At 45.4% G+C, this 19235-nt stretch overlaps 1 protein-coding gene across 1 annotated transcript in view; it reads right to left on the bottom strand.

Moving 5' to 3' along the window:
- FBXO41 (F-box protein 41) overlaps positions 1-19235 on the bottom strand; it is a 154211-nt gene that overhangs the window by 24088 nt on the left and 110888 nt on the right. The window contains exon 3 of the mRNA XM_068274160.1: positions 128-353. Within this exon, the coding sequence (XP_068130261.1) occupies positions 128-353 (226 nt within the window). The remainder of the gene's footprint in view (positions 1-127; positions 354-19235) is intronic.

Raw genomic sequence — 19235 nt, 5'->3', positions numbered from 1 at the left:
ATGACCTGTGGGAGGGTTAGTGTTAGGCACTGGTGAGGGGGGAAGGTTAGTATGACTCTAGGTCTGGAGGATCAGGGTGTAGTAGGTCAGTCAGATGTTAGGTTAGGGTTTCTGGGTGCGTCCTTACCTGCCTGGGCCCCTGCCCGCGGGAGTCTGAGGCTTTGTACCCAGGCACGCTGCACCTCCCCAGGCTGCCATTAGGGGTGCTCCCGCAGCTGCTAATGATCTGCAGCTGCTTCTCTGCCCGGTCCGCCCGATCCAGGAGCTCCTCAATGAACTGCTGCAGGCGCACTTTGGCGTTGGCTTCTCGACTCGCTGTCTCCTTCAGGAACATGTCGATCTCCACCACCTCCCTGCAGGACGGGGAGCAGAGAAGAGGGTGAGTATCAGGGCTGAGGCATAACCCTGAGAAAACAGCTGAACACGCAAGTCAGACACACGTGGGATGTAGATACTCATATGGCCAACTTCTTGACATAAGAAAGAAGGACACTTACACCACACCTCAGCCACGCCCATTCTACACCACTATTCACACCCCCAGCACAACCCTAGTCACGCCCCTGCCACACCCCTAGTCACGCCCATGCCACACCTCTAATCACACCCCCAGCACAACCCTAGTCACGCCCATGCCACACCTCTAATCACACCCCCAGCACAACCCTAGTCACGCCCATTCCACACCTCTAATCACACCCCCAGCACAACCCTAGTCACACCCCTGCCACACCTCTAATCACACCCCCAGCACAACCCTAGTCACGCCCATTCCACACCTCTAATCACACCCCCAGCACAACCCTAGTCACGCCTATGCCACACCTCTAATCACACCCCCAGCACAACCCTAGTCACGCCCATTCCACACCTCTAATCACACCCCTAGCACAACCCTAGTCACACCCCTGCCACACCTCTAATCACACCCACAGCACAACCCTAGTCACGCCCATTCCACACCTCTAATCACACCCCCAGCACAACCCTAGTCACACCCCTGCCACACCGATGACAACGCCCCTGCCACAAATACTATTAAGATTTCATAAGAAAAATATGTTGTTTTATTTTTCAAACCACACTGGTCCTTTCTATCCTGGCTCATTTACCTTCATAGTCACATTTGAAAATAAGAAATATATCAATTTAAAGGGGAACTGAAGGGAAAATAACATAATGAACAAAATTGCTTATTGTTTACAATATTGATTTACAGATTATTTAGTCAGTGTTTGCCCATTGCAAAATCTTTCCTCTCCTCGATTTACATTCAGACATTTATCACTGGTGGTGACATCTTTAGTTCTGCCAGGTGATCTGTGCAGAATGTCCGTTACTGAGAGTTCTTTGCATAGAGGGAGATGCTGCTTGCTTGGCAGTTGGGAGTCATTATTTCCCACAATGCAACGAAGCTCACAGACATGGTCCTGACATCACACTGTGGGAGGGGTTTCACCACAGTATCAGCCATGCAGACCCCTCTGACAATCTATTGCAGAAAAGGTAAAGCTTTCTCATGGGAAAGGGGGTATTAGCTACTGATTGGGATGAAGTTCAATCCTGGGTTACAGTTCCTCTTTACATGCTGGGAACACAGTTTAGAGTAAACTGAAAACGCTTTTCAGTAGAAAAACATATATACAGTATATAATGACCTAGATCTGTACATCATTCTTGAAAGAGGGACAAATGAGAGGAGGAAAGAGGGACAGAGGGGCAGGGTTCCCAAAGAGGGACTGTCCCTCCAAAAAAGGGACAGTTGGGAGTTATGCTCATACTGTATACAAACTGCCCTGGCTGCTGGGAGATGCGCAATGCTCTTGTGAGTCGTTATCCCGTGCCATACTGCACAGCCAGGAGAGTGACACCATTTCTCACTGCCGGCCTCCATACTACTCTCATGTCACACTCATGTAAAGGTGCATACATACATACAATTTTGATTGGCCAATTGCTGACCAATTTTTCCACCAACAGGTTATAAATATGATGAACATATAATTGTGTAGATTAGCTGTCATACTACATGGAAAAACAAAAGTTTGCTTTCCTAAAACAGAAAGAATTTGCGATAATACTATACTACATGGAAATGGTCAAATTGGCCATTCATTGGCCAATCGAAAGTGGATGTGTGTACCAGGCTTCACAGGAATCCATTGCAGATTTAAATTTAAAAATAGTATTTCCCCAGCTGTTGCGCTCATCCTGTAACACTCCAGCGAAAAAAGTAGTCAGTTAAAATCTGACAGAACTGTGAGGTTTTGGACTAGTCCATCTCCTCATGGATGAGTCTCAGGGTGTTTTGTGTCTTCAATAGCATTTCCTGAATGTCAGTTTAACTGAGAAAATAGTAACACACCAGCCAGCCTCCCTACTCACTGGCAAACTATTTAGGAAGTGAAGGTGGTCGCTAATGGTCCAATTTCTAGCGAAAAATCGTTAGAGCGATCAGAAATTCTGATCGGATTGGTTGTAAATAATCTCCGTTGATGAGCACAATCGATTACGAACGATTATAAAAATAGTCATCTGATTGGATTTTTATCAAACCAAAATTTGAATTTTCTTGTTGGTTGTAATAGATAGGAAGCAAAGATTGGTTCGTTGATGGTGTAGTGAACGATTTTGCTTCAGAATTATCTGATCGCTTGAACGATTTTCCGCTAGAAATTGCATCGTTAGTGGCCACCTTTAGGCCTCTTTCACAGAAGGACGTTAAAGTCGCACGTTATAAAAATGTATAACGCAGAGTAACGCACAGCAATACAAAGTCTGTGCGACATTCACAGTGCACACGTTGCGTTGTGTGTAACGTGTAGTAATATTTAGAAAGTGCTGCATGCTGTGCGTTTAGCAATACATTTGCTGCGTTATGTGTGTTGCACATGCTCAGTAATGTATTTTTTTAAATGTAACGCATGCGCCGCTTTCGTTCTACCAGTATGTAACGAAAACGGCGCACCAAGAGACACATAACGCAGTGCAAAATAACGTCCAATTTTATAACCTACATGCGCTGCGTTAGGAACACGTTGTGCGACTTTAACGTCGCATCAAACGCAACGTCCCACTGTGAAAGAGGCCTTAGACTTAGAAACTGCCTTTCAAGGACCACTCCAGGGACAAAAGTAAGCAGTTACAATCTGAAAGAACCAACAGGTTTCGAACTAGTCCATCTCCTCATGGGGGATTCTCATGGTTTTCTTTTTTTTCAAAAGCATTTCTTGAAAGGCAGTTGCTAAGTCTAGCTGACAAAACAGTGAGCAAGTGATTAGGGAGGCTGGCTGGCATTTTACTATTTTGATATTTGAGCTGCTATTCAGGAAATGTTTTTAAAAACTAAGAAGGCCCTGAGAATCCCCCATGATGAGATGGACTTGTCCAAAACCTGTCAGTTATGTTGGATTTTAAAGAGAAACCGTAACCAAGAATTGAACTTCATCCCAATCAGTGGCTGATACCCCCTTTTACATGAGAAATCTATTCCTTTTCACAAACAGACCATCAGGGGGCGCTGTATGGCTGATATTGTGGTGAAACCCCTCCCACAGTGTGATGTCAGGACCATGGTTCTGACATCACACTGTGCGAGCCTTGTTGCATTGTGGGAAATAATAGCTGTTTACAGCTGTTTCCACTTCCCAAAAAAGCAAGCAGAATCTCCTTCCACTCACATCACCTGCCAGCAGTAAAAATGTCACCATGTGATAAATGTCAGAATGTAAATCAGGGATTTAAAATATTTTACAATGAGAAAACACTGACTACATCATTTATACATAATTATTGTAAAAATGAAGCACTTTTTTTTTTTTTACATTTTTTTCACTGGAGTTCCTCTTTAACTGCCTACTTTTTCACTGGAGTGGTTTCAGGAAATGCTTTTGAAAAACAATGAAAACCCTGACAATCCCCATGAGGAGATCGACTAGTTAAACACCTGTCGGTTCTGTCAGATTTTAACTGCTCACTTTGTTTTCGCTGGAGTGGTCCTTTAAAAGAAGCGCGATTGCGATCAGAAATCCAACTATCTCTTGTCGGGTTTCTTTGGGACAACTATCGCAGGACGGCTATGCGATGACAGGGAACCTTTACAACGCTTGCTTCACAAGATCAGGTCACAGTTCCACTTTAAATAATCCTCGCAGTGATCTGGCAAGATGGAGTTAATTCTCCCTCGGCCTTTCCTGTTAATGAAAAGCTAGCAGCAGCGGCTGTTTATTTTTAAATGCGTTAAACACGCGCTGACAATACACCGCTGCGGGAGCGCTCCGCCACCTTCCCCTGCAAGTGTTTATTTTATTCAAGCGTAATTAGCCAGAGTCTGCTTTCTGCAAGCGCCATGGGGGAAGGGCCCGGAGTCATACAGAGCCGCACAATCACTTCCTGTACAATGGCTGCCCGCGGGGGCATCGGCAGGGGGCGGCGATAGAGGGAGGGGTCTCCAGAATATGATGTGGGCTCCCGAGGTCTCTGAATACAGCTGAACACAATGCGAGAAGGAGTTCCTACCGGACAAAATCTACCTTAAAGAGGAACTGTTGCGAAAATCTTAAAGGGAAGGTCCAAGCAAAAAAAAAAAATGAGTTTCACTTACCTGAGGCTTCTACCAGCCCCATGCAGCCATCCTGTGCCCTTGTAGTCACTCACTGCTGCTCCAGTCCCCCGCTGGCAGCTTGCCGACCTCAGAGGTCGGCGGGCCGCATTGCGTACATTTTTACACATTCCCGCTAGTGCAGGAACATTAACGCATACATTTTTACGCGTTAGTGGTGCAACACGTAAATATTTGTTCCTGCACTAGCTGGAATGCGTAAAAATGTATGCAATGTGGCCCTGACCTCCGAGGTCAGAAAGCTGCCAGCGGGGGACTGGAGCAGCAGTGAGTGACTACAAGGGCACAGGATGGCTACATGGGGCTGGTAGAAGCCCCAGGTAAGTGAAACTCATTTTTTTTTTTTTTTGCTTGAACCTTCCCTTTAACATTTAAAACACATACAAATAAGAAGTACATTTCTCCTAGAGTAAAATGAGCCCTAAATTACTTTTCTCCTATGTTGCTGTCACTTACAGTAGGTAGTAGAAATCTGACATTATCGCCAGGTTTTGGGTTAGTCCATCTCTTCATGGGGGATTCTCAGAATGGCCTTTATTCTTTACTAGCTGGTGGCCCAGCGTTGCCCGGGTATGTATTTGACCGGTGTTGGCTCCGCCCACGTTTCCTAACCCTAACACATAAATACGCAATTACTTAATGACCAAGTGTGTGAGCTTTGCGGTCTTTGGCATCAATAATTTGCATTGAAATAAAATAAATCTGATTGGCTGTGGCTCCACCCCTTTTCTGAATTTGAACCCCAATCACCCAATGGTACAGGTGATTAACAGTGCAAGAGGCTTGTGCCATTAACAGTGCAAGAATGGCAGCTATGTAAATATTCCCCTTGAAAATCAATAGGTTAATTTTGATTGGCTTTTATAGACTCCACCCACCTTTCTGAATATTAATCCCAGTCACCCAACGACCAACTGTGCAAAGTTTAAGAACCCTACCATTAACAGTGTAAGAATGGCTGCAGCTTACATTTTCCCAGTGAAAGTTGTGTTTGTCTCCGCCCACTGATGACCCGGCGTTGCCCGGGTATGTATTTGGCTGATGTTGGCTGCGCCCACTTTTCCTAACCCTAACACACAATTACTCAATTATTCAATGACCAAGTTTGTGAGCTTTGCTGTCTTTGGCATCAATAACCTGCATTAAAATGAAACAAATCAGATTGGCTGTTTGTGGCTCCACCCCCTTTTATGAAATTGAACCCCAGTCACCCAATGATCAACTGTACCAGGTTTAAGGCTTGTGCCATTAACAGTGCTGCAAAGAAGGACGAAGTTCCGCACAAAATCCTTGGTTAGATAGAGTCCCAACTTTATTTATACAGGTAAAACCCGTACAGCCAAGGAGCTGACATGTTTCGGACTCGCAGGTCCTTAATCATATCAGCTCCTTCGCTGTACGGGTTTTACCTGTATAAATAAACTTGGGACTCTATCTAACCAAGGATTTTGTGCCAAAAGCTTACTTTTTATTTACCTCCAAGTTAACCAAAAAATGGTATCATCCTGATTCAAAACAAAAATGACAATTGAAGTCTTATTAATAATGATACTAACTTGGGATGAAAATAATCATAAGGAGATGACAGCAATAAGGCTACATTCACAGTGTTGCGTTGTAACGGCTGCTTTGTAACGCGGCTTACCGCACTGCAATGCACCACCTGTGCGACATTCACAGTGTGGCGGAAGCACTGCGGTGTGGTGGAAGCGTTACGGTAACACACTGTATGTGGTATAATACAATCCTGTAACCCGTTATACCGCAACACTCCCGCCACACTGCGAACGTCGCAAGCGAGACTAAATAATACTATAATAAATACAACAGTGAAAATAATTACAATCATTTAAATAAAACTCTTAATTCTTAAATAATTAAGGTGATGATAATGAGACATTATTATTGTTATTACTTTGTTGCTGTAATAATAATAAATCAAGCAAAGCCGACCACAGCTGCTTGAGTTGGGTAGTAATACCCTCTTATACCCACAAGATGGCAGCAGCTGCCATTTAATGCATGGAAACTGATGTAAATACACAGTAAGGTTTCCAGTAAACTGTATGCAGCGCAATTTGCAAGCCTGGGATCCACAGGAGCAGCACTATGGAATCTCCAGCACTTCAAAAAGTCAGCTAGGCTAATCGAAGTAAATGGAGGTGAACCCACAGGAGTGATTGCAATGTCCACAAAGCACAATTTGTGAATCCTGCAGCAATTCTGATGCGCATGCACTCCAATCGCTACAAAATTGCTTTGCAATCGCTCTACAGCAATTTTACTACCTGCTCCACATACCAATGAAGTTAATTTACATGAAAATGTTGCTAATTAATTTTCATTTTCATTGCTTTGAATGAAACGCAATTCACACATCGCACGTGAAAACACTGCAGTGTGATTGTAAGGGACAATTCACACTTGCGATTGCAAAACACGATCGTTAGGCGATTGTGATCTTGCATTTCAATCACACTTGCGCTTGTACAGCAATTGCGATTGTCATTCAGTAACCAGCGATCGCTCCAAAAATGCTCCATGCCGCTCGTTTGCGATTATCAGAAATCGCAAATGCAGCAGTGTGAACGATCCCATAGAGAAACATGGTTTACAATGCTTTGCTAATCCATCAGCAAAGCGCTGGAAAATGCTGAAAAGCGCCTCAGTGCCAAAGGGCCCCACAACACAGAGAACTGGAAAACAAACTGAAAACCGCAGGACACATGCGATGCTATTACAATACATCAGATCAGTGACAAACGTGAAATCGCAATTCTGCACACTGCATGTAGATTCAGCTAAGCTTGAGCAGCCCTCAGGTGCCAGATCAGGGGAGCTCTGTCATTGTAAAGTAACAAAATCTGCCTTGTGGAATTTCACATCAGATCCTTGTTCAGGAAAAGCCACACAAAGCTTAGATCATTTCTGTAGCTAACAAAGAAGACCAACATACATCGCCAGAGCGGCAGAAAGATAAACCAGCTGACATCCAGCGCCCAGCACATCCCTCCTGCAGCGCCAGGCTAAGGTTGCGTTCACACGCTAAATAAACCTCAGCTGAGGTGGCCCGTAACTGCTGAAAACCTAGCGTGTGTGTACAGAAGCCCCTGACTCCTCTTGACCACTTGGCCAGCGATACACCTGGCGTATTGCATTCGGATAAGAGCACTCTTCTCCCCACTCCCCGTGCCGGCCTCGTAATGTCACCCCAGCGTCACTCCCCCTCGCACAAAAACTAAACACGTCGTTAGCGATATGTCTGTACCAACTCGGGCCCTGCAGTGTAACACAAGATATCGGCCACCGATCTCTATCAGGCAACATGCCTTGTATGTGCGTAAAAGACTTAAGGCCGCATTCACACTGTGCATGGTGCTGCTGCTGTTCTTCATGATACCTCAATTCAATTACTAGTGCAGTGCCGCTATCCATTACCATAGAGGCCGTGGCACCACCATTATGGCGCAGGGAGGACTGGCCACAAGCCTTGGCCAAGCCTCCAGCCCCCTGCCATGCAATACCTCAGCTTTATATAACGCTGCACTCCTGACTTGCTACTAAACAGCAGAGCATACTCACTCATTCGCCAGTGCGCATTGAAAGTACCTGTCACTGACAGACCCCCAGCTGACTGGAAACCTGACATAGATTGGGGTGGAGGGGAGAGATCAGGGAGCATGTAAGGTCTGATGGAGTTACTGCATGAAATCAGGGTGTCTTCTGATATGTGGGGTAATGCTTGCTGCATTTCGTATGTGAGGGCTAACGTTTGCTGAACTTCCTATTGAGTCATGTTTACTGCTGCATTTCATGTGTGGGGTATTGTTTGCTGCATTTCCTATATTGGGGAAATGTTTGCTGCATTATATACCGGTATATGTGGGAGGTAATGTTTGATAAACTTCATATGTAGGGGATAACGTTTTCTGCATTTCATATTTGGGAGGTAATATTTGCTGGGTTTCATATGGGGGCATAATGTTTGCTGCATTTCATTTGTGTGGTAAATGTTTGCTGCATTTCATACAGGGGGTAACATTTGCTGCATTTCATACATGGTATAATGTTTGATGCATTTCACATGGGGGCATAATATTTGCTGCATTTCATTTGTGAGGTGAGTTATGTTTGCTGCTTTTCATATGTGGGGGGTTAAATCTGCTGCATTTCATATGTGGGGTCATGTTTGCTATATTTATGTGGGGTAACATTGATGCATTTCAAATGTAAGTAATGACTGCTGCATTTCTTATTTGATGGTCATAATAGCTACATTTGATATTTTGGGGTTATTGTTGCAGCATTTGCCATCTTGGGGGCTCATGATTACTTAAGAATATGCAAATCCATTAACCAAAAAAACAAACACAATGAATTCCAGGAGCTACACCATGACTGGTTGACAGTCTAGGGCTCGGTTTCATCAGCCAATCAGAAGCAGAGTCCTCACATTCCTCCCTCCTCTCAGTCTGACTAGTTTACTTTTTCATGAAGACTTTTTTTCAGTGTTCAGCACACATCTTATTCGATTTCTGTGTGAAGGCGAGAGCTGTGCCACCTTATCTCTATTCATGTTCTGCAGCTCGGTAATGAAGAGGGAGATAGTCTGACTTTGATTAAATCATGTTTTATTTAAGCTCAGCGGGCAGCCTCGCTGGGAGAATGGTAATCCCGGCAACGTCTGTGTGCCAAGCTGCATTGTACGATCCTCCTGCAAGAGAGAACCACTCCCTGCTACTGGGATTACCGATGACTGCTATTGGTGGAGCCACCCACCAATGTCTACGCATCTTCTACAGCTCTGGTCATGACGGGTGCAGAGCGTATACTCTGTATGGCTGTACCTCTGCAGCAAGCTATAGCAGTGGGGTGTACCCACTCCTGTCCGAGCAAAGGCTTCAGCGGGAATTCTGTAGAGGTCTGCAGAGTGCAGAACAAAAGCTTGGCAGCGGTGTCCAAAACTCTAAGGCTCGGTTCCGACTAGCGCCGGATCAACGAGGGCGGACGGTGTATGTCCACTACCATGGTCCGGCTGTAGCGGGGCAGATGCATTACCTGCATAGGCTATATGGGGAACGCATCCGCCTGTCCGGGGTTATCGCGGACTACACAGAAGTGCAGTCAGCTTACCGCAACTGATCCACTGCAGAGTGACAAGTGTGACCGGCTGCTGATATATGAAATAGGAGCCGTTCACTGTCCCTTTAGCGATTAACAGAGAACAGACAAAAAATTCTATTCTCTGCTCTATTGTGAACACAGCCTCATACTGAACCTTGGCAAGGCTGACATATTTTATTTTAAGTGGATAGCTGCATTCATTGCTTCAAATCTACATCCACATTTTTAGATGAGAATTAGTACATAATTTGCATCTGTTTAGCATTCAAGGCATGTATTTAGCCCCAGTGGGGCTGTGCATTGCCTCTGTTGGTTTACATTACAGGTGCAGCCTTGAGTGCTGTCATTAGTCTTTCTGTCTGCTTGATGTAATGTGTATACCATTTATGATTAGCAGCACGAGGAATATTATGTTTTTATTGCTAGACTAGTGTTAGGCCTTCCCCGAGGGGGTCCGTCATCGCCGTGGGGAAGTCTATTAGGTAATAATCTGTGCACACATTATCACTGAAGCTAACACCCCCCTTTGCCTGTTTTGAGTGCTAGGTGAGTAATATTGTCCAGTTACTGGAGCTCTGCACATCCATGCAGATTGATCATTCAGGTATAAGTTCTGTTTGAAAGCGTTGCCATGTCTCCCGCGGTACAAATTGAACGTAAGTATACAGGTGGCTAGCTGAATTAATTTCTTCAAATCTACATCCAAATTTTTAGATTAGAATTAGTACATAATTTGCATATGTTTTGCATTCATGGCATGTATTTAGCCCCAGTGGGGCTCCGCATTGCCTCTGTTGGTTTACATTGCAGCGCTGTAAATTTTTCTGTCTGTATATTTTCTTTTAAACAATGCAGATGGCCTGGCTGTCCTCCTGATCCTCTGCCTCTAATGCTTTTAGCCAATAGACCCTGAACAAGCAGGCAGCAGATCAGGTGTTTCTGGCTGAGGCTGATTTCACATTACAAATTGGCGTTAGCATTGTGGTGCGCCGCACAGCATAGTACATTACCTGGAATAAAGTATAGGATACTTTTTATTCCCATAACCAAAAAGGGGGCGGAGACAAATACAAATTTCTCTGAGAAAATGTAAACTGCAGCCATTCTTACACTGTTAATGGTAGGGTTCTCAAACTTTGCACAGTTGGTCGTTGGGTGACTGGAATTAATATTCAGAAAAGTGGGAGGAGCCTACAAAAGCCAATCATAATTCACCTATTGATTTTCAAGGGGAATATTTACATTGCTGCAATTCTTGCACTGTTAATGGCACAAGCCTTAAACCTGGTACAGTTGGTCATTGGGTGACTGGGGTTCAAATTTAGACAAAGGGGTGGAGCCCCAAACATCCAATTAGATTTGTTTCATTTCAATGCAAATTATTGATGTCAAAGACCGCAAAGCTCACAAACTTGGTCATTGAGTAATTATGTGTTAGGTTTAGAAAAAGTGGGCGGAGCTAACACCAGCCAAATACATACCCGAGCAATGTCGGGACATCAGTGGGTGGAGACAAATACACATACACTGGGAAAATGTAAACTGCAGCCATTCTTACACTGTTAGTGGGAGGGCTCTCAAACTTTGCACAACTGGTCACTGGGTGAGGGGGATTAATATTCAGAAAAGTGGGTGGAGCCTACAAAAGTCAATCAAAATTTACCTATTGCTTTTCAAGGGGAATATTTAATTGCTGCTATTCTTGCACTGTAAACCTCCTTGGCAGTTATCCCGAGCTAGGGTCGGGGCGGAAAACCGCAGTGAAGAGCGGTAATCCCGACCTCTGCTCGTGGTAGCCGCTGGAGGTTGTGTGCAGAGTATAGCGTGCAGCGGGCATTATTGCATGCCTCTAGGGGGATCCCGACGTTGGCCGCCATTCTTCTTCCTTTCCTCCGAGGCTCTGCTTCCTGCTGGTGAGATTGCCGGCTGACGTCATGATGACAGGCAGAGCCGGGACAAAGTTCTCCAGCACCCAAGGCAGAGACACCAAAGTGCGCCCCTCCATCCTTCCCACAACAGCCATCACACACTGGTTGCTATTAGACTAAGAGGCGCCCCAGGGCCTCTAACTCCACCCCCCCCCCCAACACCTTAATCTCTAGTTATCTGGCTTGCAGTCACTGCCATGTATCCCCTTTTCTTATTTCTCTCTGCTTCACACACAATAGGGGAATGATGGCTGAGTGAGTTGTGTGCCCCCCTCCTACACTGCGCCCTAAGGCTGGAGCCTCTCTCGCCTCTGCCCCACCCTGTGCCCCCTCCTACACTGCGCCCTGAGGCTGGAGCCTCTCTCGCCTCTGCCCCGCCCTGTGCCCCCTCCTACACTGCGCCCTGAGGCTGGAGCCTCTCTCGCCTCTGCCCCGCCCTGTGCCCCCTCCTACACTGCGCCCTGAGGCTAGAGCCTCTCTCGCCTCTGCCCCACCCTGTGCCCCCTCCTACACTGCGCCCTGAGGCTGAAGCCTCTCTTGCCTCTGCCTCAGCCCTGATGACAGCCGACAATTTCACTCTAGAGTTCCAGCGCCACCCGGAGGATGGAGGCCTAACTGCAGCGCTGGAGCCAGGGAGGTGAGTGATTGAAAAACTGCTACAGATCTCCCTGGCGTTGTGATTTTTTTCAGGTTTTAGGGTCTGAAAGGGTGCAAAAAAATTGCCCTGCTTTTAGACCCTAAAATCCGGAAAGAATCATAACGCAAGGGGCTTAGTGGCACAGGCCTCAAACCTGGTACAGTTGATCATTGGGTGACTGGGGTTCAAATTCAGAAAAGAGGGTGGAGCCACAAACAGCCAATCAGATTTGTTTCATTCCAATGCAAATTATTTATGCCAAAGACCACAAAGCTCACAAACTTGGTCATTGAGTAATTGTGTGTTAGGGTTAGAGAAAGTGGGCGGAGCCAACACCAGCCAAATACATACCCGAGCAACGCCGGGCCACCAGCTAGTGTAGGTATATGCTAGCGTCAGATGAGGGACTTCCGGCACAGCGTACCGCAACGTGGGAAGGCTGATCTTCCCCATAGACTCTCATTTGGCTGTGCGGCAATTTGCCACATCGCACCAGTGTGAAAGGGCCCTGAAATGTGACTGAATTCGCCGCATGACACGTCTGTACAGCCTAAGCCCTGTAATGGTGCCCTAAGGAATCAGGTTCCAATCCCCACCGTACAACATACCTTGTACGTGTGTGCGAGGCTTAAAGAGGAACTCCAGTGAAAAAAAAGTGCTTCATTTTTACAATAATTATGTATAAATGATTTAGTCAGTGTTTGCCCATTGTAACAGCTTTCCTCTCCCTGATTTACATTCTGACATTTATCACATGGTGACATTTTTACTGCTGGCAGGTGATGTCAGTGGAATGAGATGTTGCCTGCTTTTTTGGTGGTTGGAAAGAGCTGTAAACAGCTGTTATTTCCTACAATGCAACGAGGCTCCCACAGTGTGATGTCAGAACCATGGTCCTGACATCACACTGTGGGAGGGGTCTCACCACAATATCAGCCATACAGAGCTCCCTGATGATCCGTTTGTGAAAGGGAAAAGATTTCCCATGGGAAAGGGGGTATCAGCTACTGATTGAGATGAAGTTCAATTCTTGGTTACGGTTTCTCTACGAAGAAGATGTTCACTAGGACTGCCAGGCAACTGCATAGCTCCCAACTGTCCCTCTTTCCTCCTCATTTGTCCCTCTTTCAGGACTTTGTCCCTCTTTCTCTACTAAAGAATGTGTTTGATTGACTCTAAACTTAATTCCCATCCAATTGATATATTACTCATTTTAAAATGTTACTATGAAGGAAAATGAACCAGGATAGAAAGGACCAGTGTGGTTTTAATTATAAAACAAGATATTTTTCTTATGGAATCTTTATGGTATGCATGACTAGGGGTGTGACAGGGGAGTGACTAGGGGTGTGACAGGGGAGTGATCAGGGGTGTGGCAGGGGCATGGCTTAAGTGTCCCTTCTTCTCATCTCAAAAAGTTGGGAGGTATGCTGTATGTAGAGGTATGTAACTGATATTCTTTAAAAGGAAATCAAATGGCAGCCTCAATATACTTTCCACTTTCAGGTGTGCTTTAATGCAAATTACCCGCAGCTTGTAAAATGAGCCAATAGAAATCATCAGAAAGTGCATGTGACCAGGGCAGTTTCTAGGCTAAACTGCACCCAGGGCGAGGGTGTAAAAATTGCGCCCCCTTCCCCCCACTACGTGGACTCGGGAACCCTTACTCTTTAGGAACAGAAACACAGCCACAGGTCACAAGTAGATCTGCCTACTTACTAGTGACCAAATGCTCATCCAGGAGGAAGCAGGGACCAGGAAGATACACAGGCAAAGAGAGCCCGGAAAGCCGACTCCTCCATGGGTGCCGCGCACTCACAGCCTGCAGTACCGCTACAGGACATCAGGTGTCATCAAGCGGTGGTGACGTAATGATGACTTGATGTCTGACGCAGGCAGCCTAGGAGGAGTCAAGGAAGGTGATCATGATGGTAATCTTCTTTCTTCTTTCCATTTGGCTGCACCGCGCGTCACCAGCTCCCTAGCGGTCCTTCTGCCTGCGCCCCCTTCATCTACTTACTGGTCTGCGCCCAGTGCGGTCGCCCTGCCAGCACTGCCCAAGAAACGGCCCTGCATGTGACTAACCCAGAGTCAATCTGTATACAATCTGCACACAAGTCACTATCCTTAACATCTCCTCGTCTGTCTATACTGAAGATCTATGGCAGACTACACGTGCCGTAATCCGCAATCTCTAGGCTTTTAAACTCCAGGAAAATGTGAGCGATGAGGCGTGATGATTGGCTGGCCTGCAGCGGCTGAGCTGATCCCCGCCGTGTCTTTGTGTGGCAGGAGAGTCTCCGGGACGTTGGCACGTCGCTCGCTATAAATACATCTCTGATGAGGGGTGGAATTAGCACCTTGTGGCCGCCTGCGTCACGAAGATCAGGTGGGATTGTGCTAGCCCCTGGCAGCAATGGCGGAACCGTCTGCCCCATTGTACAGAGACAGCAGAGCCAGTAAGGGCGGGTATCTGAGGATATATGGCCAGGATGGGCTATAGGATGGATGGATGGATGACACCTCGGAATGTACGATGTGTTTCTCTACAGAGATGCTATAGAAACAACATATAAAACAATTAAAGGACAACTGAGGCAAGTGAGATATGGCGGCTGCCATATTTATTTCTTTTTAAGTAATACCAGTTGCCTGGCTGTCCTACTGATCCTCTGCCTCTAATACTTTTAGCCACAGCCCCTTAACAAGCATGCGGCAGATCAGGTGTTTCTGACATTATTGTCAGATCTGACAAGATTAGCTGCATGCTGGTTTCTGGTGTGATTCAGACACTACTGCTGCCAAATAGATCAGCTGGGCTTCCAGGCAACTGGTATTGTTTAACAGGAAATAAATACGGCAGCCTCCATATTCTTCTCACTTCAGGTGTCCTTTAAGGTGTCCACTCACAGAGAGCACTCTGGCCAATCAATTCTCTGTGATGAAGGTAATCATTGCAGATTAAAAACTAATACAGTAACGGCCCCTTCCCTTACCTCTTTGGGCTGCTGCACACCAAGAGGGCTTCTGAGTGCTTTTAAAATCTCCAGCGCTTCAAAAAGCGCTTGGCTAATGTGTTTGCATGAACTTGTTCACACCAGAGCCATGCGACTTTTTTTTTTGTTCAAACACCAGAATTATTTATCCTGATTCAAAACTTCCTGTGTGTAAAATACAAGCACTAGTTTACTGGCTAATTTAAAAAAAACAAAACAGTAAAGGTAGCCATACACTGGTCGATTTGCCATTAGATCGACCAACTGACAGATCCCTATCTGATCGAATCTGATCGTATGGCTGCCTTTACTGCAAACAGATTGTGAATCGATTTCAGCCTGAAACCGATCACAATCTGTTGAGCTGCTCCTGCCGCCTGCCCCCCCCCCCCCCCCCCCGTATACATTACCTGAAGCTGGCTCCGGGTCCTCTTCTCCGCGCTGCACGCATCCCAGCATCCTGCACCGCATCCCAGCGTACACTGTGTCACTCCGTGACCAGGAAGTTCAAATAGAGCGTCCTCTATTTGAACTTCCTGGTCACTGGAGTGACACAGGAAGTTAATGTACGCTGGGATGGAAGCAGGAACAGAGCGGTGCAGCGCAGAGAAGATGCCCGGGAGCCAGCGTCAGGTAATGTATACCTGTATCGGATCGGCCGCCGCTAGCGACACGCTCCCTACCCGCGGGCGATCGACGGTAATTTCCCGCACGGCTTGATCGACGGACCGATCCGATTTCGGGAGGAAATTGGATAGGCGGGTGCGTTTAGCGCGAACGATTGGCAGCAGATTCGATCCCAGTGATGAGAGGCGGAGCTGCAGCTGAAAGCTCTGCCTCTCACGGAAACGCTCCCCGCAGTGTGCCCCGGGGAGTTTAGCGAGATTTAGTTAGATTTCAACCGTAGGGATGCCGCGTTTTAGTTAGGGGAATAATGTTGAACAGCTTTTTGCAATAAAAATCTGTATTTTAGGAGACTTCAGAGTCTTCTTAACACCCGCATAGACTCAGGCCGACATGGAGAGTTTTTTTAGAGCCCCTATCCTGCTCAGTGTACGCTGCTGGAGCCTGGATATCTGTATGTTACTCAGTACCCCAGTGTATCGCCACCACTGGATCTCTGCATGATCAAATCTGACGGATAGCCATGCCACAAATTGAGTAATGTATGGGCCCCCGTATTCGGAAAGCTTGTGAAACTTAAAGTGACTTCTGGAGGGGGTAATGGCAGAGAGGGTTTCTCTACTGATCACAGCTGAGGTGTCTCTGGAGAGGAGGAGGATTGCGCACACAGAGTTCAGTGATTCTGCAGTCTCCCTGCTCTCAGAGGAGTGATCTGTATCAGTGATGAGAGCCCGGAGTGATTACCAGAGAGTGACTCAGCCACTGTTATGAGATTTTACATAATAATGCGAGGGGAGGGGGGGGGGGGAGCGGTACACTGCGTGTCTGTGGCAGTGACTGGTACCCCTGCTCTATCCCTACGTGTGCTCAATTCCCCATTGTCTTCTCATACAGTCCCTCTGAGACATCTGCCAGAGTTCATCCATCTGCAAATATATTATCTCACTGTTCGTAACGTGCAGAGGAAGGGAGGGCAATACACAATCTACTGTACACACTCCAAACACAGCTGAGGGTTACACACACTGATCCCCTTTAAGAGGAATTGTAACCCAGGATTGAATTTCATTCCAATCAGTAGCATATCCCCCATTTCTCACAATAAATCTTTACCTTTTTTTTTTACCTTTTCTCTAATAGATTATGGAACCTCGTTGCATTGTGGGAAATAACGACGTCTGCAACTGCCAAGCAAGCAGTATCTCCCTCTGTGCATAGAACTCTCAGTAACGAACATTCCGTACAGATCACCTGGCAGGACTAAAGATGTCACCACCAGTGATACATTTCAGAATGTAAATCAGGGAGAGGAGAGATTTTACAATGGGCCAAACACTGAGTAAATAATCTGTAAATGAATGTTGTAAACAATAAGCAATCTTATTCATTATGTTATTTTCACTAAAGGTCCCCTTTAAATAGAAACTGTGGTGAAAAGAACATCATTAACCACTTCACCACTGAGGGGTTTTACCCCTTGAGCAGCAGAGCAATTTTCACCTTTCAGCGCTCCTTCCATTCATTCGTCTATAACTTTATTATTACTTATCGCAATGAAATGAACTATATCTTGTTTTTTCCGCCACCAATTAGGCTTTCTTTAGGTGGGACATTATGCCAAGAATTATTTTATTCTAAATGTGTTTTAATGGGAAAATAGAAAAAAATGTGGGAAAAAAATTATTATTTTTCAGTTTTCGGCCTTTATAGTTTTCAAATAATGCATGCTACTGTAATTAAAACCCATGAAATGTATTTGCCCATTTGTCCCGATTATAAAACCGTTTAAATTATGTCCCTATCACAATGTTTGGCGCCAATATTTTATTTGGAAATACAGGTGCATGTTTTTCAGTTTTGCGTCCATCCCTAATTACAAGCCCATAGTTTATAAAGTAACAGTGTTATACCCTATTGACATAAATATTTAAAAAGTTCAGTCCCTAAGGTTACTATTTATGGTGTTTTTTTTATTGTATTTTTGTTTTTTAACCACTTCAGCCTACAGGGTTGAAATTTTTTTGCATCTGAGCAACTTTCACCTCCCATTCATTTGCTAATAACTTTATCACTACTTATCACAATGAATGGATCTATACCTTGTTTTTTCCGCCACCAATTAGGCTTTCTGTGGGTGATACATTTTGCTGAGAATTAATTTATTGTAAATCCATTTTAACAGGAATATTAAGAAAGAAATGGAAAAAAATCATTATTCCTCAGCTTTTGGCCATTATAGTTTGAAATTAATACATGCTACCATAATTAAAACCTATGTACTTTATTTACCAATTTGTCCCGCTTATTACACCATTTAAATTATGTCCCTATCACAATGTATGGTGCCGATATTCAATTTGGAAATAAAGGTGCATTTTTTCCGTTTTGCGTCCATCACTATTTAGAAGCCCATAATTTAATAAATCATATTGATATACTCCTTTGACATGCATATTTAAAAAGTTCAGACCCTTAGGTAACTATTTATGTTTTTTTATTATTATTATTTTATTATTGTAATTTTTTTTTAATTTTTTTATTAAAACTTGTATGTGGGTATTTTTTGGTGTGGGAGGTAAACAGGGGATTTTTAATGTTTAAAAATGTATTTATTTAATACCAAGTGTGTTTTTGGTGTAGTTTGCTATTTGGCCACAAGATGGCCATAGTCAAAAAGTCCTGGGAGCGATCGATCTCGCTCCCAGGAAGAAAAAAGTAGACCAGAGTTCAGAAAAGCCGCAGCGTCTGAAGAGACGCTGTCGGCTTTTCTCCAGGGGGGGGTCCGATCAGTGAAAGGGATTTATAACGGCCAGCAGCGGGGGCGCGTACGGGGGGGCGCGAGAGCGCGCGCGACCCGCGGGAGTGCGCAGCCTAACTGGATGAAAATTTTCGGCCAGTTAGGCTGAAATGGTTAATTACACACACAAAAAAAAATTGGGGAATGTGGGAGGTATTGAGTTAATTTATTGTGTAAAACTAATGTATTTGTATATGTAAAATGCTTTAGGGTGTAGTTTTACTATTTGGCCACAAGATGGCCACAGTAAGTTTGTGTTCATGCGACCTGTAAGCGTCCGGAAGGACGCTTACAGGAAGTAGAATGAGGCTGGGAAAATCACAATGATCGCGCTGTTTCTCATAGAAGCAGCAGATCATTGCGCGGGCTTAGATCAACGAACAGGAATGGATTTTCCCGTTCATTGATCTCCGGGCGAGCGGCGGCGCTGCACGAGCGGCGGGAGCGAGCGCACGAGCGGCGGGAGTGCGGACAGCGGCGGCAGCACGGGAGGTATGGATTTCTTCGT

Source organism: Hyperolius riggenbachi, chromosome 1 (genome assembly GCF_040937935.1).
Source record: "Hyperolius riggenbachi isolate aHypRig1 chromosome 1, aHypRig1.pri, whole genome shotgun sequence".
NCBI lineage: Eukaryota > Metazoa > Chordata > Amphibia > Anura > Hyperoliidae > Hyperolius > Hyperolius riggenbachi.
The sequence above is the reverse complement of the archived record's forward strand: the minus strand, read 5'-3'. Positions and strand labels throughout refer to the sequence as shown.